At 36.5% G+C, this 26,436-nt stretch overlaps 1 protein-coding gene across 2 annotated transcripts in view; it reads right to left on the bottom strand.

Moving 5' to 3' along the window:
- The window catches only part of BBS9 (Bardet-Biedl syndrome 9), a 287,596-nt gene that overhangs the window by 247,226 nt on the left and 13,934 nt on the right, over positions 1–26,436 (bottom strand). For both annotated transcript variants that reach the window (XM_009095997.4, XM_050971505.1), the window contains exons 6-9: positions 9,445–9,619; positions 5,652–5,736; positions 3,750–3,933; positions 2,392–2,521 (exon numbers count right to left, since the gene is read on the bottom strand). In XM_009095997.4, coding sequence (XP_009094245.1) covers positions 2,392–2,521; positions 3,750–3,933; positions 5,652–5,736; positions 9,445–9,619 — 574 coding nt within the window. The remainder of the gene's footprint in view (positions 1–2,391; positions 2,522–3,749; positions 3,934–5,651; positions 5,737–9,444; positions 9,620–26,436) is intronic.

The raw sequence follows: 26,436 nt of genomic DNA, 5'->3' as shown, positions 1-26,436 counted from the left end.
TTAACAGCTTAAAAACACATAACTTTTAGAGTGCAGAAACACCAGAAATATTCTAAGAAACCACTTCTCCTTGATTCCAATTTTTTCTTCCATGTTTCTGAGAATGGGATGGAAATCGAGTCGTTTATCCTGGAATTAAATCTCAAATGTTGTAGTATATTATTATCTTTTTCTATATACTGGTATTGCAATAGAGAAGTACTGTATTACACGTTATTTAAGAGGAAAAATCAATTCATAAATAATAAGGGGCATACACTGGAATCACAAGCTGCTTTTGTAAGGCAATCACTACTCCTGCCCCAAGGGGTTTACATAAAATAGCTTCTAATAGTGTTTTTCTTATCCAGCAAGCTAGAGTCACACATTAGAACTATCAGACATTATGCCAAGGGGAAAATACAAATGAACATGTATGAACTGTAGAGACAACTGTTTCAGAGTGCTCCACTTACTTTGTAAGTATTATCGCAATAAAAGTGAAGAAAGTAATTAACTGGCATACATTGTATTTAAGGCACTTCAGTCTTTCAGCAGTGTAGGATTAACAACTTTATGCTTATTAAAGTCCTTAATATTATTTATGTTACAGTAGTGCTGTGCTCAGGCCCCAACTAAGACTGAGGCCTCTCTTGAGTACAAGAAAATCATTATCACATTGACTCACAAAGAATTCCGTTTCAAAATACTAAAAAAACCCACCAAAACAAACACATATGCCCTATTTAAGCCAAATTACTGTCTCTATAGGCTTTACTACAGCTTTTAGCTCTTTTTTTTTAATGCCAGAAGGAAGTAAAAGCAGACTGCATATTTTCCAATAGACAGGTAAAAGCCTAGCTTAGAAACACACAGCCCTGCACCTCTCCCTGCCTTTCAGGCCATTGGGAGTAGGCACACAGATGTTCCTTCGTTCATCAGTACCTGTATAAAGAGGTTTGCATCACTGCATTGCTGCCTCTACCTGCTACAGAGCACAACCCCTAATCAAACCCTGGCATTCATAGGTCTGTGGGAATTCCAACTAGCAAATTGAGCTGGGACAGATTTTAGGCTCTCAGATTTCTCCCTAATATCAAACTGCTGAGTGTTGAAGTTCACAGGGAACAGGCAGAAGCTGCACAAACACTTTGGACAAATTATTGAAAAAGATGGTTCAATATAATGGGTTCCCAAACAAGTAATTGTATATACAAATGCTAGTGCAATCTACTATTGTAAACATCAACGTTTTTTTAATTTTTTTTTTTTTAATTCAAATATTTTTTTCCATATTTCAAAAGCTGTACTGTCGTATCCTGCATAATTAACTTCTGGGTTATACTAAGTGGCCCACTGAGACTGTTCATTATTTTTCACTTGCTAAGACCTGTTTGTTGGATGGAAGCCAGCCCAACTCTCTCCTAAAAAATAAATTATGAATAATTTCTTTTATTTTTGTATCTATTAGTAACAAACAAAACACAAACATCCCTCAGGTTATTCTACTTAGTAAAGCTAGTTAGTCAGATGTTCTATTTCCATTTGTTTGAAGGTAAAATGCTTGACTTATGATCAAATGTTTAGCAATCCAGTGTATGTTGACCCAGCAGCCACCAGCCTGCTGAGCATCAGAACTATGTGACAAGGACACTCCTACTGCATCCCCTATGGTCATAGGCACTGGGCAACCAGCACCCAGCCCAGCTCCGGGAGCACACAGTAAAGGCATAAATTGGATTGTATAAAAACACTGGCTGAACCTTTCTGTGGTTGGCTTATTTCAGTTACAGTCACAGCACAAGTTATAAACATGTTCTACCTTCTCTTTGCCCAATCCCCCACCCCACCAGTTTTTCCCTGATCTGTCTCATGCTTCTTTTAGAAAAAGTTTTGGTCTGGTGCAGTGCAGCCCTCGGCAATTTAAACATTCTTTTATTTCCATAATTTAACACTGGATTTTAATAATCTGTTCTAACAAATCGTCTCTGGAATGCATATGCTGTTAAATGCTTAATGAAGAACAGATTTTCAGTGAGTTTCCCTATTTTCCTGTCTCAGGAAAGGACCTTGCCAGATTGCACAACCACACATTTCATTCTTTTCAAAAAGAAGCTACTGGGCTGGAGCTACGAGACTCCAGGTTCAAACTTCACTCAAAAAAACCAGAAAATCTAAAGCACAATAGAGCAATTCTAGTCTTGTTCTAGCATACATACAAGCATCATAAAGTTACCCCAGGATATGCACTCATTAATGAAATTAACATTTTATGAAACAAAGGAAAAAAACTTAGAATTTAAAAGTTACCTTATTTGTTACATACCTCAGAACTATTTGTTAGCATCTAGACGCAGATTACACAACCAGAGATTAATCTAAGGAAAAAGTAAACTTTAACAAGCTACTTACTGAAAATTCGCTACTTTTACTGATACAGGAATGCAGGGAAGTTGAGTGGCCCATTTCAATGTAATATCTTGATAAACGTTCAATATTTTATTGTGGTTTGCAATTAAAGTGTTTATTGTTCCTTCTCGCACTGTTCAAAGATAAAAAAACAATTTTAGGATGAAAGATTTTCCAAAAGACAGTACTTTTCTTTATAGTTATGTTTTATTTTTAAACCATTAGTTGTTATAAATTCATTTATTATAAAGCATCGAAAGCTAGGAAAGTTACATTGACACAACCAAGGACATATGTGATTAATTATGGATACCAATTTTAATAGCATATTTCATGATACATGCCACAACTTTCTAAGGCTATGGCCAGCCATGTTTGGTAATTTAAAACATGACAAAGACTCATATTGGCCATGTTGACATGCCAGGATAGGTATGGCAAAATACACATCAATTAAATATCTGCTACTTACACTATTCACTAATTTTTTAACTTGTGAATACCAATTAAATGTGCATGCATTTATAGGGTTTATTTATCGTATAATTCAAAACAGAAAGTATAAAATGTGAAGATTGCTAAGATCAAATTTCTTTATATTAAAATTATCTTTCAAGTTCAAAAGGAGACATACTGTCAAAAATTTATCAGATAGTTTTTGAAACATTAAAAGAGAATAGGTATTAATAGTCTATAATTCGAAGCATGTATCTAACCAAGTCATTTCCACCAATGTAATAACAATAAACTTTGATATTTTTAAGAATCTGTAAATATCAGAAGGTCACAAATCAAAAGATCATCAAACACTAGTTTACTTTTCCAAAGACTGTAATTCTTCTGTGTTTGTTGCTTTGATAGCCTGGGCACCAGACAAGTATCTTCATTTGGTGGAAAGAAAATTTATAATTCAAAAATTATGGCACTTCACAAAAAGTAACATTTGAAAATAAACCTGCCTTGTTCAAAAAGAGAGCTTCAAATTCTATGATTCTACAGATCATAGACTCACAGAAACATAAAATGTCTTGGGTTAGAACAGACCTTAAAGATCATCTAGTCCCAGCTCCCACTAACATGGGCAGGGACACCTCCCATTAGAGCAGGTCACTCAAGGCCTTATCCAGCCTGGCTTTCAACACTGCCAGCATTCGGGCAACCTCTTCCAGTGTCACAACACCCTCAAGAATTTCTTCCTAATATCTAACCTAAATGCCATGGGCAGGGACACTTCTACTAGACCAGGCTGCACAATGCCCCAACCTACTCATTCAGAAAATTATATTTATTCAGTGGTTAAAAAAAAAAAAAAAATTAAAGGAAAAGTGACCAAGCTAAAGTTAAATTTTCCTTATACAAACCTGAACAGTAAGGAATGAAGCAACTCGGACTGTAATCAAGCTTCTTCATGAATCGTATTTGCCCATTATCCTTTAAGCAAAAGAAGTTTCTCTCACCAAGCACAAAAACAGAAGAAACTCCCTGATTAAATGAGACAATGCATATATCCAGTGCTTGCTCTCCGATGTTTAAAACCCAATCCACCTTCAAAAGAAAAAGCATGCACCAGAAATCAAATGACAACTGCATGTTAAAGACAAAGCTTTGAGAAGGCTCAGAACTAATCAAATTATATATCATTAACATAGATAGAAAAGCAAAATCAAGGTCTTTCTCTGGATAAGAATTATCCTCTTATTTTGAGGGCAGTTGGTAACTTTCCTTAATGTGACTCAAGCAGCAAAAACACCATCTTTTTAAATAGTCATGAATTGTTGGCTATGCAATTCAGTTAACTACATTTAGAATTTAAAATACACATCACATTCAACATGGAAATGCTTTATACTTTAACTAATTAATCCAAGAATAGATATTTAGAATCATTTTCATCTGCCTCTATACATGTCCTTGATTATTAAGGACAAGGATAAAGAGCAAAAGGTGACAACTGATTCTACCAATATATGTAAATGGAAAACTAGACAAATGTTTTAGGTGTGTAAGCCAATATTTATGTTTGCAGTCACTCATGTACACCCTTTAATCTGAAGAATGCTGTTATATGTCATAGTTTGTTTATTTCTCCAACTATGTACATTGATGTAATAAACAACTACTTAGAAATCCTGCCTCACCTGTCTTTAAACAATACTATTGCTTTTTGACACATTTCATTGGTTTGTTTCTTCAGCTCCTCTGAGAAATTTCAACTAAACACATATGCAAAAAATGCCTTTGACTTTCGCCAAGCTGGTTAAACAGAAATTTAGAATTTTGAAGTAAAAATATATCAAAGTTCAAGTTCAGCTCTTCCCATATGAACAACATCAATTATTTTACTTAAAGAGCATAGAATGTGTCAGCAAACATCCTGGCATATCTGATACATGAACCTGGAAGTGCCATCTTAAAAGTTAAAGGGAAAAAACCTTGCTTATTACGTTTGTTTCCAAGCATGCTTCACGTTTTTTATTTTAAAAAATTGTTTCATTTGCAATCTATTTGATCAAGTCTCCAGGTTTTACATTTATAAATTGCTTTCTCCTACTTCTACATGTAGGATTCAGCCTAGATGTACTTGAAAAAGTCTACCATTAGTGGAAGGAAGATGCTCTCCCAATACTTTACTGTTGCACCTGAAATATGATGACGCTAGAATTTTTATATATGCAATATATTTAGCAGACAAGCAACTCTACTGCAGGACCACAAAGCATTAAATTCTCTTCCTCTTAAGAAGAGGCAGCTCAAATATTAAACAAATTATTGACATGGACCTCCAGAAGACTTTTGAATCCACAGGTTCTTGACAAAAAGCACTCAGGGTACTATTTATGGAAACATTTCACTGAGAATTTTACTCTAAAGGATTCCCTGAGGAGAATGAGATTCATTTTCTACAATACAAAGTCACAATCAGACTTCCTTTAAAAACATGAGAAATTAATTCAGGTGTACCTATTTATCTATTTTACTACAGTGTAGGTTCTGCATTACAAAGATTGCCCTGGAAATAGTTATTTCCACCGCAGTTGTTTTTCTTTTCTCATTAGAACAACAGCAAGTTTTAAGGCCCAGCCTAAAACAACTGAGGACCAAAGAAACCTTAATAGAAATCTGCTGGAGTCTTTCCATTGCCTTTAGCAGCACTTGGATCAGGTCCTTTGTCAGCAGACAATGTTTCCATTTGTTACTTAGCGTCAGCCATTTCAATATGTGTGCAGCGTCCATACAGGGGATGTAAAATAAACGGGTTTTACCACAAGCCTTTTTCCAGAACTGAGTTTTTGCTGTTCTGTGTCATGTCTTTCATCAGCATCTGTCGCAAATGCCAGCACTTGGTATCTGTTACAAGGAGTTGAAAAATATTTCTTAAAAACTGTATCTTTGTAGTTACCTCTACATTAAATAAAAAATAAAATATAATTATCATGAGTATGCATGCACAGTAATATCGCAGCCTAAATGGATGGTTAGAAAGCCTACTGCAACATGCCTAATGTCAGGAAGGATGTTAAGACTAGTATTAGTGTAGGATAGCAGCTAAATGTAAAGGTAGAAATTAAAACAAGCATTTCTATTCAGATTTTAAGTGGAGTTAAAATAAATTCAACAGTCTAAATATTAGTAGATAGAAGTACAGATCACAAAGGTAGAAGAAACAAATTATCAAATGATGGAATAGGAGTTCTAATTTAAAATATTACTTTTTCTTGCTTTTATTAAGCTTTCAAAAAACTTCTAAACCATTCAGAAATACAAACTGCTCTATCTAATAGTGAAACTTACAAGCAGCTCCATTAAGTGAACTAAAGTGGTTCCAATCTAAGAGACCACAGTAAACTGAAATCAGTAGGTGGCACATTTAGCAGAAGTTGAAAGGTTTGGGGCAGTTTTATTATTTTAACTGCCAGCAAACCATGCTAAGAAAAATTGGCAATGAAGACATTTGAACAAACAACATCAACTGCCATAAAAGCTCTGCACAACTGTCCTCTTTACTACTATGTAAAGTTGTGTGTTCAAACTGCATCCTCACTGTTTCTTCTCTAACTGTTTCCTGAATTTGTGCTGGTATCCTAACTCATTGATCTACCCCATTTCCTGTGTATGCCCATAGATAATCTGTGGAATACTGAAGGTTTCTACATAAGTAAAATAAACAATAGAATAAGACCCCACTTAAACTGATCCAAAACTTTGTGGAGTACCATCAGCTCCTAACTTAAAGCAATACAATTCTGAATGTGCCAATTCAATCTAAAATAGCAGCACATCTTTTTCTTCATTGTCAAAGTTGGAGATTTAAAATGATGATAACAATATTCATCATATTTCATGAATGTATTGTGGCACAGCAAAAGGACAAGGTGTAATAGCCATATATTAAAACACAAGAAGTCCCACCTCAACATGAGAAAAAACTTCTTCACATTGAGGGAGGAGGCAGAGGCTGACTGGAGAGTTATGGAGTCTCCCTCTCTGGAGACAGTCACAGCCTAACTGGATAGTCCTGTGTCACCTGCTCAAGGTGGCCCCGTCTTGGCAGGGGGCTTGCACTAGATGATCTCCAGAGGTCCCTTCCAAACCTAATTATTCTGCAATTCTCTGCTTGCTACTGAAGGATTTTAGTTTCTAAAATAGTTTTACTTACAAAGGTAAACTACGTACTTTGAGTAAGAAATCTAATTGTTTAAGGTGAATGCTATGACCTATATAATAATACTGAGAGAGCTGTTTTTAGTACAACTAGGATGTATTCAACTGTCCTCGGTATAAATTAATTTACTTCCCTTTTTCAGTTTAACACATTTACAAGAGAAGTTGCAGATTCACAGAATCACTCAATAAGTTGAGTTGGAAAGGAGCCAGAAGGATCCTAACCTCATAAAATTTTCCTTTCACTATATTTTACTGATAGTTTTGGAAAGCACAATAACATATTAATAACTAATCAGAGACCTAATAAGGTTTCAAGCTCACATCAAACAGCAATACATACTGATACTTAAGTACCAGCTACCTGCATATAGTCTTTAATGAAAAAAAACTCAAGCCACAGATGACTCAATCCAACATAATTTTTCAATTCAGCTATCACATCAAGCTTATAAGAGGCATTTTGCTTTTAGATCTTGAAAGAATTCAGGATCAACACAGTAAAAATTGCGACCAAATGAAGCCATTGGTTTGTAAGAGCTATAAGAACATGGATAATTTGAAGTTTGGCAGCTTGTTCTGCTAAAGGCACTAGATAGAACTGTTGTATTTTTTATTCAATACAATAAAAATAGCCTCTTCTCTCCTTAGTATATCTGTTTCTTTCACTTTAAAAGGATTACTTAACTCTGTTCTAATGTCCTAATATTTCAGACACACACTAGAGATTAGTTCCATTAGTGTCTTAACATTTGACACTAAAGACCAATAACCAAGTGAAAAATTCCTTTACAGCTATATCCCTACAGTAAGGATGGCACGCTTATGATTTAGTAACAGACTGACGAATAATTGCAGCCACATCTTTTGTAAAGGTCAAGAATCTGAACATAATTAAAATTAACATCTCACATGTTTAAAGGGAAAAATGTTTCTTTATACCTTGACAACATTAAGAGATTATATTATAATTTTATTCTAATATCATATTAGAATTTAAATTCTAAATTCTTAGGAAAATTACAAATTGTCTATTAAATTACTTTTACTTGCAACACATTTATCTTGTCCAGTTTTAAGAAAACAATACATGATACCTATAATCTGGTTAATCTTAAGCAGCAAAATAAAAAGAATATTGCTTGAGAACTATAGGTGACAGAACAGGGTAGTGTGACAAAGCACTGTGTTTAACTAACTCTGGATTAGATTCCCATGGCATTATTTATAAAAAGGGGCATTCTTATTTTCTTCAATATGTATGATTACCTCTGAAAAAAATCCTTCAGGTACTTGCCCATTCCTTCAGTCTCATGAAATTCTTCTGAATGACCGCCCTATCTAACCTTTTTATATTAGCTACTTCCAAAATTTTTATACTGTCCTTGAATTTCAGGACATGCATTGTCCTTCTATCCAGGATAAAGATGTTAAAGAAATACTGGCTCCAGTATCATCATCATTCATCTTTGGCTGCTGGTTAGAACTGTGAACAATTATGGCTCTTACAGAGCAGACTGACAGCTCTGACACTTTTTCATCCATTTTAGGGGGTGTGGATTTTTGTCATCACAGGTAGTAGCTCTGCTTCAAACACCACCCCACCCCAATTTACTGCTAGGGATAGAGATTCTATAACCCTAACTCTAGTCCTCTGTGAGAACCAGGGTCTGCAACAGGGAAACATCTTTTTTGAGAAAGGCTTCACAACAGACATCCACCTCAATGTCCCACTGCTTAAGCATCCATCTGATTCTAAACAGATGGATATTTGATAAATTCTCAACAAGATGGTTGCCTCAGAGAGCCCCATGGATTCAGGCTGCTCCTCCACAGTAAACACAAATGCTCCCTTGCCTGTCCATCAAAATCTTTCACATTCTCTTTCTTATTCTCTATTAGATTTGTGTCTTGTTTGCCTTATAATACACAGACCCTCTGCTTGGAGGAAGTGGAAATGCCTTGTGCAGTCTTCACTTTCCATATTGTTCTATTTTTCTAAATGTTGAACCCATCAACTTAATATGTTCACAAGCTAAAACAGCTCACAACAGTTTCATCCATGTTCCAGTGCTGAAAGCAAAGACTAGACTGAACTGAAGCAAGGAAAAAAACTTGGCACTTGGGACCAACTGAGCCTTGATAAACTAGTAGACTTACTACCTTTATAAAAATAAAATAGGACCATAAAGTCCTCAGGACCCACAGCACACTTTCTTCTATAACTGTACTGAGACAGTTATCACTCAGAAACATATATCATCTTTCCTGCAACTACTTGCTTTTGGATACTCCAGTAAAGGCATTAAAAATTAAACAAGATTACTTTCAATGTGTTTTCCTAATAAATGATACCACCAAAGTACACTATAATTACTGAACATAAACACTTACTTGTAACTCTCAACCTGCTGACAAGAAGAGACTGTAATGAAAGAGTCTGTGCGAGAGCTGTAAGCCAAAGGACCAGGCAGAAGAAAACCAGGTAAAAACCGGCCAAAAGCGTAACTTTCTTGTTCAAACAACATGAGCATCCCATCCATGGACTGTATGCAGATCAAATCTCGACCTAAGGGAAACAACAGAAAGAAACACAAAGGAAACAAAGCAACGTTATTTGTGGTTTTAATACTAAAACCGTGAGTTAATTAAAATTGTACTCATAAGTAATCCTAACAAAAATTAGTTTTCATATATGGCAGTGTTTACTATGAAGAAAAACACTAAATATTCCAACCTCAATAAAAGCTTACTTTCTAAAATAAACAAACTAGATTGTGGGGGGGAATAATATTCAGAATACATTAAAAAAAAAAAAAAAAGGCAGCAAGATACTTTATTTCAAAACAAAATTCCTAAGGATATAACTATTACAATTTCAGTTTAAAGAAAAGTTTCAATATTCCCAAAACACCAAATTATTATGGTTCCTAAATGCTTCCATACCTTACAAGCAGTCATAACAACTGTAGTTTAAAATAACCAATTCTATTCTTTCAAGTCTACTTAAGCAACATAACAGAAAGTCCCACAAATATGTATTGTTGTGAAAATAATACAAAATGGTAATTTGTTCCATGTTTTACATTCACATTGTCTGTCTTTAAGGAAAGAAAAAACAAAAAAAAAGTCCAACTTTGTATTACCAGCAAGTCTAAAAAATATCAAATGAAAAAAATGCAGCTTGAAGTAAATTCCTTCAAGCGTCATGCATTATTCAGCAGCCATAAGACATGACATAAGACATGACTTGTCATGCCTCAAGTACACCAATTTAAATTCAAATCTCATTGGGAAGATTTCTTAGATCAGAAGCTGATTATGCACTTCATATGCAAGGGTAACAACTCGTTCAAACAGTATTTTTTAGGCATTCAAAGAGAGCTATACCATTAAGACTAACACTTTGTGAAGCTGATAGATGCATATCTCCTGAATTCATAGATAAGCTCTTACCTTGCAAACACTACATGAAATATTCAAATGTGTATTGTCTATTCAAATGTAATTCAAAATGTCTATTCACCTCAATTAAAATACTCTATTTTGTCTAAGGAATGATTCTGTATGCATGAACAACCCAAATAAATTGTCTGCTCACGAAGTTTCATCCAGAATTCTTTAATAAGTTTTCTAACATAGGAAGGTGAAGCAAAACAAAAATAGACTAAAGCTTCATTCTTACAGTTCCAAAAAGGTAACAAAAGTCAAAGAAATATTCAATATCTGAAATGCAGCATATACAGTGCAAAACATTGTTCATCTCCACTGTGATTCTTTACAGAACCTTTAACTTCTTAAAAACAGTGTAAAAGGCCAGAAAGTACGTCATATTACTTGTCCTTGTGATTGAAATACACAATAAAAATTTAACTTAGGGTAAAAACGGGGGCAGGGTGCGGGGGGTGGGTAAGAAGGAAGATAAAGCAGCAGGGTTCTTCCCACTTCCTTCATCTCTTTTTCAGATTTTCCCATTTTCTAAAAAGTAAGTTCTACCATCCTTTTGTTCCAGATTCTGCATATAATTCATAACATTTCTTAAACCCTGTTACTAATAACATCTGATAAGGACATTTGAAAGTGCAATTCAGATGGCTCATTTGGTTGAGGCAAAGTTGAATCTTTCAGTCTCTAGTGAAAAGACGAGCAAGACAGACTTTTTTGTGGCATCCGCTTACAGGACTAAAGTAAACAGTAACAAACTGCATCACATGAAATTCTATCTGAACATAGGTTGGAGGGCGTTTTTGTTGGGTTTTTTTTGTTTTGAGTTTCTTGGTTGTTTCGTTTTTTACTGTGAAGGTCATCAAACACTATAGTCCATTTTCCAGAAAGGTTGTAAACTCTTCTCCCATAAACATACAGAAAATACAATAGAACACAATCCTGATCAACTTCTAGCCAAGTCTGCTCAGGAAGTAGGATTGGACTAGATGACGTCAAAAGAAGAATCATTCAAATCAAACATTCAAAGTCATTCTGTCTTTTATCTCTGAACTACTCCAAGGCATCTACAGTAGATTTCTTCCCCTTCTAAACTGTGAAATTTCACAGGATTTAGTCCTATCACATGCTCCTGATCAGAAAAGACCAGGAACCAGCAGGGAAAATTGAGCAGTTTTGTACTGGTATGCTATCAATGTTAATGATACCCAGCTTCTACTTCCCAACAGCTGCTGACATTATCATCACACTGTTGATGCAGTCTAGAAAGGGTATGAAGGAGCCAGCTGTATAAAATAATTATTAACCTATAAAATTTCCCTTAGAAACTAATATAAACACTGATATCTAGTAAAAGGTGCTAGCCCACTGACTGTCACCAGATTCTCTCAGATACGGTTATTTTGAAGTATAGTTACTGGCTACTACAAATAACTAGTGGCATTTTTGTTTGACGTGAAAGAAAACAGTGCTTCATAACCCAGTGTCTGTGTGACCACAGCCCTCCTACCTTTGTTACCTCAAAATCACATTCAGCATCAGGCACACTGTAAACCCTCTCTCCACTTTACAGTAGCCAACTGTTCGGTTTCACTTCTATCCTACACCTTTCTCAAGAATGTAACCCTGTAAGTCTGGGTATAGAGAATCTTCAAACCCCCTTCCAAAGTCTCCTATGAATTCTCCTTCCATCAGTAGCGTGCTACAAAGGAAATCTGCAGCTGTCTGACAGCCCTATTTCCTGAACTTTAACTATCAATATCTAACTTTGGGGGAACTCCCTGGCAGAACACACTTGTACTCCCTTGTAGAACACACTTGTACTTTGGGGATTTTAAGGTTGACTGTTTTTCATCTTTTCTTACACAGAAAGATATAAAGTCAGGAGAAAAAAAAAAGAAAGAAAAATTAAAACTGTAAAAAAACCAATTTAAGTCACAGAAAAAATAACAATGTTATGTATATTTAAATTTTTACCTAATTGCTATTACATTGAAAAGTTCTAAACATTGTTTGATATAAATCAAAAGTAAAAGATATTAATTGCAAAGTGAATGCCCTTACTACCACAGAAATCTTCTGTATTTCGTAATAGAATTAAATTTCAGTTACTCCTGGTTACACTGATAGTAGTGAGAAAATCGAGTCTTAGACAAATGCTGACCAAAATCCTTAGAGTTTAAGCTTGTCTAAAATATACAATTAAGTTGTTAATTTCTACTCTTCTGATGAAAACTATAGCAGATACAATTGATACAAAGTGATAATCTAGTAGACATATTACAAGTCAAATAACAGAAAAAAGTAAAAGTCATTACAAACGTTGAGGCTGCTGCTTAAGTAACAAACAGTAATAGCTTTTGTTCTTCTCTATATTATAAACATCAATCTTCTTACCAATTCCATAACATCATGAAAGTGATGAAGTGAAGCACTACAGCACTTCCTGCAATATATATGAAGCTACATGTCATGTGAAACATGGAAACATTCATCTTTAGTGTGCATAACCAAAATCACACACAAATACCATTGTTAAAATCTCTCCTGTTTACACAGTAGTGACACAATTGAATTTGACGTGACATAATATGACAAATTCTTTAGAGTAATGATCTGCAAGCACACTGTAGTACTGAACTGTACTGTCTAAAGAAACAGAGGCATGAGACTGAATCAGCAATCACTCTTTTGGCTTTTAAAAGCACAGTAGCACTTATTAATATACCCACCACTTTGTTCATCATAATTGTGTTGTTCCTACTCACTAATTTTCAAATTTGGATTTTAACGAGCTTGTACTCGTGCTTCAAACTCCAGTTACCCAAACTATTACATGTAAAGCACAATTAAAGAATATTAAATTGTGTATGAACTCCTATTTCCCACTTTTCATAGGTCAACTTATTTCCTTCAGCCATTTGTTTTTAATCTGTGTCTAGTGAATGGAGTTGTTACATTTCACTTTGAGAAATGCAGTCCTCCAAACACTCAACCAGAAATGTCCATTTCAAAAAAGCTTATTGCAGCCAGTTGGCCTTGCCTACAAAGTGAAAATAAAAACCACAGTGTTTTCTGCATATCAGATGGTACCACTTAGTGTACTCTACACTTTCAGCAGCTTGAATCTCAAGAGAAATGTCTCTTAGACAGAAAGTGCTACTTTTAAGCACAAGACTAGCTACTGTCGTTTTGTAGTTTTATTATGAAAAATATATTCAGGATATGAATATATTTACATTACACTTCTAAGTCACAATGTATTTTTAGATCTAATGCAAAGACAAAATGAGAGGCAGGTGGTAGTTCTTTGAAATGAGCTTCAAATTAAAGCTATTTTGGGGCTCAAGTTTTTTGCATGTTAATGATTTCCTGTACTCTGAGCTTCCCCTCTGGCACCAAATCATTTTCATAGAATGTACATTATGTAATCACAGGGCCTGAGCACCACGTGAAATCAGGCAATGAAAACTGCAGTGGGATAAACTGGAAATCAGAAAGAACTTCATAAAATTACAGTTTAGGAAGATGTCAGCAGATAAAACTTTAACTGCCTTCAATGGTAATCAAATGCCTCACTAAAAAAGCCTCCTACGGAAGGGACCATCAATGAAATAAAATTAAAAGATAAACTGGCATTTACAATACACTCAGGAGCCTAAGAGCCCTTTACTGATACATGGTAAATGCTTTCCTCATATGATAAAAAAGTAAACAGTGAAGTGATGCACATAAACTACATTCTCACACACAGGAAGACAAGTTCCTGTCCTGTATGTTTTTCTTTTCCTTCATCATTGAAATTTGCCCCTGAAATTTCTCACTGCATAGGGAACACAGACTTCTCCAGTTCAAACCCATTTTGGAAAACTTGCTGCTGAGTGTAGCTCCTTTAGTAAAGCAGATCTGGGGCAACTGTGAGAAAAGAACCTCAGGGGTCAGATCTGACGAATGGAAAAACCATTTGAAAATAACTTGAGCACTTCTCCAAACAATGTATGCCTAGTAAAAGGCAAATCTAACATTACCTCCCTAACTCAGTGCACGAAGCATGTGCCAGTGTACATTCAAAAAGAACTCTGAATTTACTAGTCTGGAGGTCTGGTGGCTGCTCCTTGCATAACTACAGAAAGGCTCAAAGTTCAGGGCTTCAGCTGTGGCCATTCATCCTAGGCCAGAGGATCTGACTGCCAATACCCTGAACACAAGCAAAGAGGAAAATTGCCCTGCATTGCTCAATGCTAATGCAAGTACCTTTCCCAACTGATGCACAAAGTGTACACACATTCCAGCTGACACTGGCTGGGTGCTTTTCTACTGGAATAGAAAAATCACTCCAATGGGAAAGAAATAAAAATAGAGTAGTGGATAGGAAGAGAAGAACTTTAAGAGAAACTAAGGAAAGTGTTTAAGGAAAACATTGTCTTTTTTCTACTGATGTTAGCTTGAATTATTTCTTAAACCATTCTAGATAATAAAGCATTGCAGTAAAACATATTCATAAGTCCCAACACAAGAGATCGCGAAAGTGATGAAGTGAAGGACTACAGCACTTCCTGTAACAGCCCTCTCTGTAAGGAGCCTCCTTGGCCAAATAAAGCATGGAGTCAGAGCTGCCACAAGAAAAAAAAACATCCTTGTTTCTCTCACCTGTCATACTGAATTCTAACTTCTTGTAGATTTCTGCCTGCCATAAAACATAAGGAGGATTTCAGATGGAAAGAGACTCTTGAACTATTGAAATATCTCCAAAGGCCAATCAGCCCTCACTTGCACTGTTAATCCCTTAGAGACTTGTGATATACTCCTTTGTTCTTGATTCAAGTCTTACCAGAGAAGATGACATAGATAAATTATGTTACTTGGAATTATGCCTTTAACTCTCATATTAACCTGAGGTGGTGGAAGGACCCTCAGGAAAAACACTTAGTATGGTTCAAAGGAGTAGAATAGACCAGCATGCTATATAAAGATCCCAAAGTATCATAGCTGCAACGTCCAACATACTAAAATGCCTACTGAAAGAAATATATATTTGGCACTCTGTTCACATGACAGGTAAAGTCTCTTCCCCTAAACAGACTGCAGTACAAAAATTTGTTTATCACGACCTCCATATTAAGAGAATAATTTTTTCTACAATTAAAAGTGAATGTTTCCACCTAGTGCAAGAAATGCTCTCAGTAAAAATGTTCAGGCAGCTGTGAAAGCAGTGTCACTCAAATTTGTTCTTTTTTTCAATGCAGAAGATTAATTATAGATAGCATAAATAGAGGAGGTCCTGAAAATGGCTGTATGCCTGGATATGGCCTGAATAATGATGATTCATGTAGAGATGGTAAAATTCTTCTCCTTAAATTCTGTTTGTTGCCACAACTTGTTCAGTAACTACTTTTCAGGCCCTAGCAGCTGCAGAAATCTTCTTCTAAGAGCCTTGCATTCATACAGGCATCACAACACTAGCATACACTTTTTCTAAAGCAAGTAGGAGAAATTCCAGTCTGAACCTTTCTGCTCTTATCTGAAGTTATACACCTATCATACATTATATAAATATTACAGAACAACTTACTGAACTAGCAAATCTCCCACAAACAGTTGCCCTTCAAAATCAATAACATTTGACTGAATAGTTCAGGCACATGTATGTTTTTAGTGAATCATAAATCAACACCAGACCTTTCACTGAGTTAAGCTGAATACATGTACTATTTTTCAATATTTTTCGTACTTTGAAAAGTTATCAGTAAGATCTTAAGTCACCATCATCAAGTAAATCTATCATCTTCAAAATTCCATTTAAAACAGACGTGAAAATTTTGTTCTTACCAAACAATGAAATAGAACTACATGATCCCACTGTTAAAACTCAGTGAAATTCCCTATCTTTTCTCCTACTTCTCCTTAGTCTCCTTAGACTAAGAAGCTTCATGACTGCTAAGCACTTCCCAAAGGACTTTGATGCATGAAGCTCTGTCTCAGGGAGGATGATGAGTGAGTCAAGAGTTTATGGGTTAGGATTAAAGGGCAAACTATTAAGGCTGACACTGTTGTGGGTGATTGCTACAGGCTGCCTGAGGGGAAGGAAGAGGAAGCAGATGAGGTCTTATACAGACAGCTGAAAGTAGCCTCACAGTCACAAGCCCTGCTTGTCATAGAGGACTTGAACCACCTGGACATCTGCTGGAGGAACCACAAGTAAGGCATAAACAACCCAGGAGGTTCTTGGAAAGCACTGACAATAACCTTCGTCACTGGTGATGAAGGAGCCTACTAGGAAAGGTGTGCCGCTGGACCTTTACAAACAAACACAGAATGTATGGTTAGAGATGTGAAGGCTGGGGGCAGCCTTGGCTACAGTGACCATGAGATCATTAGTGTCCTGTGAGGAAGAAGCAGGTCAGTGAGTAGGATCACAACACTGGACTGCAGGAGAGCTAACTTTGGCCTCTTCAGGGACCTTCTTGAAGAATCCCAGAGGAACATGCCTTGGAGGGACAAGGGGTCCTAGACAGCTAGTCCAAGCAGCTCTGTGGAGAAGGACCTGGGGGAAACAGCAAGATGTCCATGAGCCAGCAGTGTGCCATTGTGGCCAAAAATGCCAATGGTATCCTGGGATGCATCATCCTGCATTGCCAGCAGGCTGAGGGAGGTGATCCTGCCCCACTACCCAGCCCTGGCAAGGCCACATCTGGAATGCTGTGTCCAGCTCTGGGATCCCCAGCACAAGAAAGAGATGGAGCTTCTGCAGCAGGTCCAGGAGACAGCAACAAGGATGATTATGGGATGAGGTCATCTCTCCTATGAGGATAGGCTGAGGGAGCTGAGCCTGTTTAGCTTCAGGAAGATGACTGAGAGGAGCCCTCATCAACATATATAGTAAGTATCTGAAGGCAGAGTGTCAAGAGGATGGACTGAGACTCTTCGCAGTGATGCCAAGCAATAGGAGAGACAACGAAATTGATGTACACAGGAAGTTCCACCTAAACATGAGGAAAAACTTTTTTACTATGAGGCTGTGGCTAAGCACTGGACCAGTCTGCCCAGAGGGATTGTGGAGTCTCCCTCTCTGGAAATATTCAAAAGCCATCTGGAAAAAAACTCCAAGTAACATGCTCTAGGGACAAGCAGGGTTTGTGAACAAGATGACCTCCAGGAGTACCTTCCAACTCTACGCCTTCTATGTGATTACTTACTAATTTTTTGAGCTAAAGAATTGTTAAAGATATGTTCTGAAGAATGATCTCCTGAATGTGAACTGCATTCACATCCAAAGAACTCATTGAGAATATTTATAACAAAGTCAGATGGTCAGAAGCTTACAACACAAAAGTGAGGCTTTTCTGTACAGAATATTAGATCAAAGTCCAATATATCTTCAAGAAGAGTTTCAAATATACTCAAAATAAATAAATAAATAAATAAACAGCTTGACTTAATTTGCTAAAAAACAGCAAGGAAACAGCCACTTTTCACATTCAAGTCATTTGTCTATATATATCCTAGGCTGGTAACCAACATACAGAAAAGCTTAACTCTTACTTTGTGGTCAAATGACTCAGTGAATTACATCTCTATCAAAAAAAAATCACCATCCTATTAGTTTCCTTCTTGGCAATCTCAGAAAAGACATCACAGGAACAATGTGTTATCCTGTATTTTTAGACTGTTGGAAACACACCGAGAACACTCAAATGAGGAGTTGGCTGTAAAGGGGCTGATCACTGATGGAGGCCAGGCTGGGCATCAGTCAGTGGGTGGTGAGCAACTGTACTGTGCATTATTTGTTTTTCTTGGGTTTTATTTCTCTCTTCTTTTTATTACTATTATCATTATTATCATACTTCATCAAAAATTTTGAACTGTTCTTGTCTCAACCCACAGATTTTACCTTTTTCTGATTCTCTTCCCCTGTCCACCAGGGTGAAGTGAGAGAAAGGGAGTGAGCAGTTGTGTGGTATTTAGGAACTAAGCTTCCACAACAATGCAGTAGAGTGATTTTTGATAGGAATGACTTGCATCAATATAAAATTAGTATAAAACATTATAGTTTGTACAAGATACATTTCAACACTCTAGGAAAAGCAACTAACAAGGGTTTGGTGACTCTCCAAATAAATTCCTATAGTTTGGAGACTTTTATTGTAATGGAGTAATCAATCATTGATGACCACTGGAAAAATAAACAAAAGCTACAAACACACACTTCTGAAAGACCCTTTGAGAAGACAAAATAGACTAAATAATTAGAAACTAAAACTTCATTGTTTTGGAGGAAAAATTATGGGGCAGCAAACAAATCTTATAGACAAATGCATTCACATGAAATGCTGGAACATTTAAATAAGAAAGTACATATGTAAATAATAAAGCTGTACGTAGGTTTGAAGAAACAGAAAATTCATCATGCCAAACTATTTACCAGACAGGGTAATAACATATACTGCATTTCTAAACTTTAGAGACAGCATCTCTAAGCTGAAATAAAACATCTGATGTGATCTCAGACGATTGACTCACAGGAAACCAGAGAATGGCAGGCAATAGCACTAAGAAGAAGAGTCTGGAGATTAGAGTAGGACGATGAATTAAAATGAGTCAACAATATGTCATCAAAAAGACAAAAGACAGATTGGGTCATTTTTAATATACATCTGCTATTAAAAACATATGAGGTAATTATTGTTCTGCCTTTGCACTCACTGACTCTTGGAGGGAGCACTACAGAAGCTGTAACCCCACATGTAAGATACAAAACATTTTATACTACCCGTGCACAGTCGCTGCACATTTTTGGGTACCATACCTCAACAAGGGAAATTAGACAAACTGTCATACAGAATTTACCAAAGTTTTGAAAAACAAGTCTTTCACTTACATATACAACTGTTCTCAAAGTTATGTATTTCTGCAATTGATTTTACTTCACTTAAATTATAGTTCTTTTCTTAAACAAATTGCTGATTAGGAGATTTATCTAGGAATTCATAACTGGTGCAAAGTTCTGGCCAACTGAAGGCAAAGAGACCTTTTATTTCAGTTAGGCTGTGATCATTAGGCTACAATCATTACTGTTAAGAAGAGGAAACGGATGGTAAGAGATTCAAAGAACCTTTTCCTTGATTATTTTTCCATTCACTTCTTCAATTTAGAGAAGTTCTAACTCAATTATTAATAGGGGAAAAAAGTACAAAACAAAACAGTTTTCCAAAGTTGAGTGAGAAACCATTTAGAAATAGCCATCACCAGATCTATTCCATGAAAAAATTTCAAAACCCAAACCTTTCAAAAAATCTGTCCTTATGCAGAAGCAATTTAAAAGGAAGGCAACAGTTAAATATCCTGCTCCTTAACAGAACTAGCCAATAAATCAAAGTCTGAATTTAACTGCTCCAGTGTTTAAACATAGTCATAAGAATCATTTAACCTTACAGCATAAAACTCAGCTGATAATTTTTTTTTCTGACTAACACCTAATAAAATTTATTCTTGCAGAATTGTAGAAAAGTTAAACACATTCTACCCTCCTCACAAAGTTTCCTGTTACAAGGTTGCATGGTTTATGCATATGTTGTATTTCATTATTAAAAAAATTCCTCCAAATAGCACCCTCTCTGTTGTAACACTCAAACATACTTTGCCTCTAGGCCAGTGCTATAATAAAAATAAAATTAATTCAAGGCCATTTGCTGAGAAAAAGATCGGTTCAATGTATTTTCACACTTTTCTGCTTGTAACATTTTCATGTTTTCTGTATTTTCTTTTTACCTTCCTTTTGCTATTGTTTTATTATCTGCTTTTACAGGTAGAGAATCCATGAAACAACTTCAAATAAATCTGAATTACTCTGGAAGCTGAATTAAGGCATCAAGGTTTCAGATGAAAATGTAAATTTCAAAGCCTGTGCTTATTAGGGGGATCCAATACTAAATCATTTATCAACTCAATTGAAGACATATAAAACTGTGGTTAATTCACTTATTTAACTATTAGATAATGCAAGTGTGTGGAATGACACAAAGCAGTAACAGTGCTTTTGCAGTGCAAAACCATTATCTGTAAGCAAACGCTATTCAAAAATAATTCAGCAGTTATGATTTCTGCCTGTCACTAAATAAAATTAGTATTCTATTAAAGAACAACTCAATAGATTGTGTCCCCCACTGGTGAGCTATCAATATGCTGGTTTTTTAGTTCTTAAGAAGATTTAAAAAATCTTTAAAATTGAAAAAAAAATTTTTTTTTAATGAAAAAGAAAACTGGAGGCATTCAGAGTGTTTATTCACCCACCTTAATGTACCACTTACGCCCTGAAGAACAATCACAGAACCCAATCCGCACCTGGGAAAGGGTGTCCTCCTACTAGAGCCTAGAGCATGTGATCATTCACACACTTCCAAAGGACTCCAGAAAGCAGCTCAGGAAACCTGCACTTCATTCACCATGCCTCAAAGCCGGGAACCTTAGTATTCACTCCTTACACACTGATGTTTGTTCATATATGAGCTACTATCCTGCCTAGCATTCAGCCTAATGCTGACTGACCACAGGAAATTTATGTGATAATCTGTAAAGCTGCCTTAGTTTCAAGCAACAGTGGCTTTGTTTTTACTTTAAAGCCCTTCTCTACTCTTCACATTACTTCAGCAGAAATTTATTGCATATACTCCTCAAACATAAGTCATGTCTGACTCAAGGCAAACAAGGCAAAGAATGAAATTGTGGCTTGATCTCCAAACTTTTTCAAAGAAGTAATAAGGGCACTTTTCTTCCCCTATAAAAAGCATAATACCATCATTTCTTACAAGCAGGCTCCACAGCAGTAAATCTCTTTTTAAGAGCAGTCAGGCACAAGAAGTACATTGACTATTTCTCAAGATGTAGAAGGACTTAAGCTAACAGTATAAAGTGGCTAAGTCCTAAACCATCCTAAACAGAAAATGGTAAAGTAGGAGTAAGATTCATTTTCCAAACTACTGTCTTCTTTCTCAGATTTCTCTACAGGCAGGAAAACATACCATGTCTAAATACCTTTAATATGGACATGACAAAGTCAAGGCACAGGTCAGAGTCTATTCTGTATGTTGTAGGTACAAAATTAAGGTAACTTCAGCACTAATTATCTAAACATCATGTTAGGAAAAGATTATAAAAATTAATTATTAATATGAATTTATTTGCACCGAGTCAAAAATCAGTTTTGCTTAATGCCCATTCCCTGCAAATCCTTTACTGTACCAATATGTAAATTCATGAGATTCTTAAGCAGCTAATAATTATCTCAACTAATCTCTGTGTGATTATGCATTTATAAGGAGTTCTAATATTTTTACATGAACTTAGTTTACTACTACTATTTCATACTAATGTCAACAATAGTAAATTGATTAACCAAAATTCTGCACAGGTAGAACAGATCAAATTCATCATTATTTTTGTTAAAATAACATGATTTTGGTGTAACTATAAATAACAAAACATGGGAATTATATAAAATTAAGACCAAATGATATCAATCACAAAATGTAACAATACTGTAACACTATCTAACTACAAAAAAAAAACCCTTCTCACTGTTTTTCAATTAACATTGTTTTAACTTTATTAAGACTAAAGACTATATGGAATATTGCTTAATAAGACTTTACTATTTCTAGATTAATACCAGATTTATCCCTTAGAAATTGAACTGGAGGGACACTGCATGATAAAGAAGAATAAGAAAAGAAATTCTCAACTAAAACACTATATGCAGTTCACTTGCTTCACTCCATTCATAACTTTTAAAATGGAAAAACATGAAACTTATTTATCAGAAGCTTTCAATCAGCAGTGACTTCCAATCAGAAGAAAAAAACCCATCTTAAGGTTTACGAGCCAAGTACAACAATTATGGTGACAAACTTTTAGAAGAGCATGCTGTTATAAGGCTTGGGGTAAAGGTTTTAATAAAAAAAGGGTTGATTTAGATTAGACATAAGGAAGAACTTTTTTAACAAGGAGGGTGGTAAAACACTAGAACAGGCAGTGCACTAAAGTGGTGGGTGCACCATCCCTGGAAATATTCAGAATCAGACTGCAGAGGTCTCAGAGCAACCTAGTCTAGTTGATGATGTCACCTCTCATTGCAGGGGCCCACTATGCCAGGATGTCAGGTTGCTCAGGGGCCCATCCAACATAGCCTTGAAAAATTCCAGGGATGGGACATACTCTTTTAGTACCAAACCATTCCCATTTGTCCAGGTCTTCCCTGTGATGAGGACTGCAAGCAGTAGTTCTCACAAGGTGGGGGGGGGGGAGGGGGGCTGTCTCACAAGGGAGACAATCACCTCCCTCACCCTGATGGTCACCCTGCTTTTGATGCAGACCAGAACACATTTGGCCTTCCAGGCTGTGAGTGCAAACTGTTGCATCACATCCAGCTTTTCATCCATGAGAACACCCAAGTTCTTCTCCATATGGCTGTTCTCAATGAGTTCATCTCCTCACCAGTATTCATTCATCTGGGATTGCCCAGACACAGGTGAAGCACTTAGACTTGTTGAACTTTGTCAGGTTCCCACGGGCCCACTTCTCAGACTTCTCCAGGTGCCTCTGGATGGCATCCCATCCTTCAGATGTGCCAATTGCACCACACAGCTTGCTGTCATCTGCAACCTTGCTGAGGGTGCACTCAATCCCACTGCCTAGATCATTGATGAAGACATTAAAGAGCACTGGCCCTAAGACAGAGACACCACTTGTCACCAGCCTCCCCCTGAGCATAAAGCCATTGACCGCAACTCTCCTGCTGCATCCATCCAGCCCGTTCCTTATCCAACAAATAGCATATCCAGCAAATCCACATCTCTCCAGTTTGGAGTTAAGGATGCCATGTGGGCCCATGGAAAACACCTTAGAGAAGCCTAGGTAGATGATATCCATTCACTGTCCTTTGTCAACCATTGCAGTAACTCCATCACAAAAAGCCACCAGATATGATGGCTTCATGAAGCCATGCCTTAACATTGCTTCCAGGATGATCTGCTCCATAATTTTCCCAGGCACAGAGAAGAGGGTCACTAGTCTGTAGTTCCCCAGATATTCCTTTCTACTCATATTATAAATAGGAGAGGTGTTTCCCTTTTTCTAGTTACCAAGGCTTTGCCTGACTGCTATGATTTTTCAAATACAATGGAGAGTGGCTTCACAACAACCTCAGGCATTTCCCTCAGGACCCTGGTGTCACCGACATAATTTATGAAAAATCCTTTACTTAGGAATTTTCCTCTCCTGAGAGCTGAGAGGTCTCAGGAACAAACTGTAAACAATTCTTATCTGCTGCTGTGGAATGCGACGGGAAGGTCTGTGATTGGCCCTGTCGGACTGTTTCCAGTTAGGGGCCTATCACAAAACACCTGTCCAGTGTCTCGGGCTGAGAAGACTTTTCGTTTACACATTCTTTTCTATTCTTAGGATAGCCTTGGTAGTGAAACCTCTAGCTTTATTCTTTTAGTATAGTTTTTATATCTTATATATATATCATATTATAATAAATCAAGCCTTCTGATGCATGGAGTCAACTGTCTCGTCTCTTCCCTCATCCTGGGACCCCAGAAAACCATGTAACACACTGGGATGCATGTCATCAGGCCCCACAGACTTGTGGCTATTCAGTTTCATCAAGTAGTCCCAAACCTGGCTCTCCCAACTCCCACTAGATGTCCAGGGACTTGATAGATGTGGGAAACCTGGCTGCCAGTGAAGACTGAGGCAAAAAACTCAGTGAGTACCTCAGTCTACTCCATATCTGTTGTTACCAGTTCTCCTTTGTCACTTATTGGTCTCCTTGGCCTTTCTTTTCTGACACTGTATACTTACAGAATAGCTTTTTGTTATTTTTCACATCCCTCACCAAGTCCCATTCCATCTTTGACACTCTTGATCCTATCTCTACACATCTGAGTGATATCCCTGTACTCTCCCCAGGTCACCTGTCTTGTGTTTCCACTGGCTGCTCATTTCTTACTTCTCACTTTGAGGACTAGATCCTGGCTCATCCATGCTGGTGTCTGCCCTACCTTGCTTGATTTCTCACACATTGGGATGGAGAGCTTTGCGCTCTAAGTGACAGCTCTAGTCAACTACTTTGTCCCTAAGGACAGTTTTTCGGGGCATCTCATTCACCAATTCCTTAGATGTCTGGAAGTTCACTCTTTCAAAGCTCAGGGTCTTGACATTGCTTCTTGCCAAGACCGTGCTCCTTGAGATCACAATCTCAGCCAGGCCAGGGTTGCAACAGCCCAGGCTGCCTCCAAACTCAACCTCTCTAATGAGCTCATCATCTTAGACTATGAGCTTGAGCCAAATACCAGGTCATTGGTATTTGACTCATAAAGACTCAGAACTTACTACAGATGGGAAAACAGAAAATACTTTCCAAGATAATTTAAACTATCAGCAAACATCACTTCATATAATCACAGCTGAATTCTTAGCAGAGCAGTCTTTGGTGGTGTAATTGCATGATGCCATAGCAGTACAACCTGACCTTATAAAACGTGTGAGATGAATGGGTTTATATAAAGTAAAATTTTTGTAAAGCTGAGTACTCACCATAAGTAAGGATGAAACATAAATCTTGAAGATATATGCTTTTTCACCTTCATTTTCTTAATTAAAAAAAAAAAAGCATAAGGTAGACTACCCTCAAGGTCTTTAAATTTTATATCTGAAGTAAACCATCTAGTTTACAATCTGCTCATTTCTTAAGGGCTGTGACATTTTGTGGCTAGGTTAAGAGTTCACTTGGTTGAGAACCAGGGTTCAGCACTACTGGCTCATGGTTTTATCATGAATCATCCTTTCTAAAATGACCCATATGCTAGAATTGGAGCACTGAATGACAAACTCAACTTATAGCTCTAAGACCATGAGGAAGAGTTCAGAAATATGAAAAGAAAACATGCATTCTAAACAACAAAGGCAGGGTCAAAGTAAAGTTCAACTTTTCAAAGTCTAGGTAACAATACTGGGTTTTTTAAATATAAAATCAATAGCTGATCTCTATATGTCCCTTCTTGATAGTTTCTTGTTTTCATTTTGGAACCAGTGTTCAGAGACAGCAAGGAACAAATATATAGCTAAAGCAGCAAAGAAATTTAAAGATCTGCATTATAATCCTTTGCCATAGATTTTAAAGTTCTAAGTCACAACCAACTCTGCCTACACTATGCTTGACTTCTACATTTTCATCTTTGTAGGTGTTTTTCATTTACTATTTTTAAACATTTCCATTAGCTTTGTTTAGAGTTCTAGCTAAACTCATAAGGGATTTCATAGTTATTTCTCACACCCCTGAGCCAGTAACAGTTCTGCTGAAAGTAAGAATCAATTTCATCTCACCTTTTTGCTAACATTCTACAACCACCAGAATACATTTTGTTTCAATCAATAATACTCTTAGCTATAGAAGTTTTCAGAAAGTGCTTCTGTGCTTTCTAGACCTCAATAAGTGTTGCAGTAAATACACCTGTAGAATCAGCTCGAGAATGCAGCTTTAGAAATGCTGACCTGTAAGTGTTGTAAGAGGACCATCTAGTGGTGACAAGCACAATTCACACTCTGCTATTTTTAAGAAAAATGTACAGTTAATCTATGCAAGCCACTGGTCAACTTCTCAGTCTTTGGGGTTTTTATTCTACAGCTTTAATTTAGATTTCAACTTTCTATGATGAGAATAAATGAGTTTGTTGTTTCTTCCTCTGTTCCTGTTATGAGAACATCTGTCTCAATTCTTCCACATGTGAAAATTGCACATAGATCAAATCAATTATCTGAAGACACCAGCAAGAATGAAATTTAGAAATAAGGCTACAAAATAGGTTTCTTTACTTCACAATACTCCCCACAGAGAAATCACTAATCACTTTTTTCTTAATAAAAGAGTCAAAAAAATGGACA

The sequence above is a fragment of the Serinus canaria genome, chromosome 2 (genome assembly GCF_022539315.1).
Source record: "Serinus canaria isolate serCan28SL12 chromosome 2, serCan2020, whole genome shotgun sequence".
Lineage (NCBI taxonomy): Eukaryota > Metazoa > Chordata > Aves > Passeriformes > Fringillidae > Serinus > Serinus canaria.
Note: the sequence above shows the minus strand (reverse complement) of the source record. Positions and strands in the feature narration are given on the sequence as shown.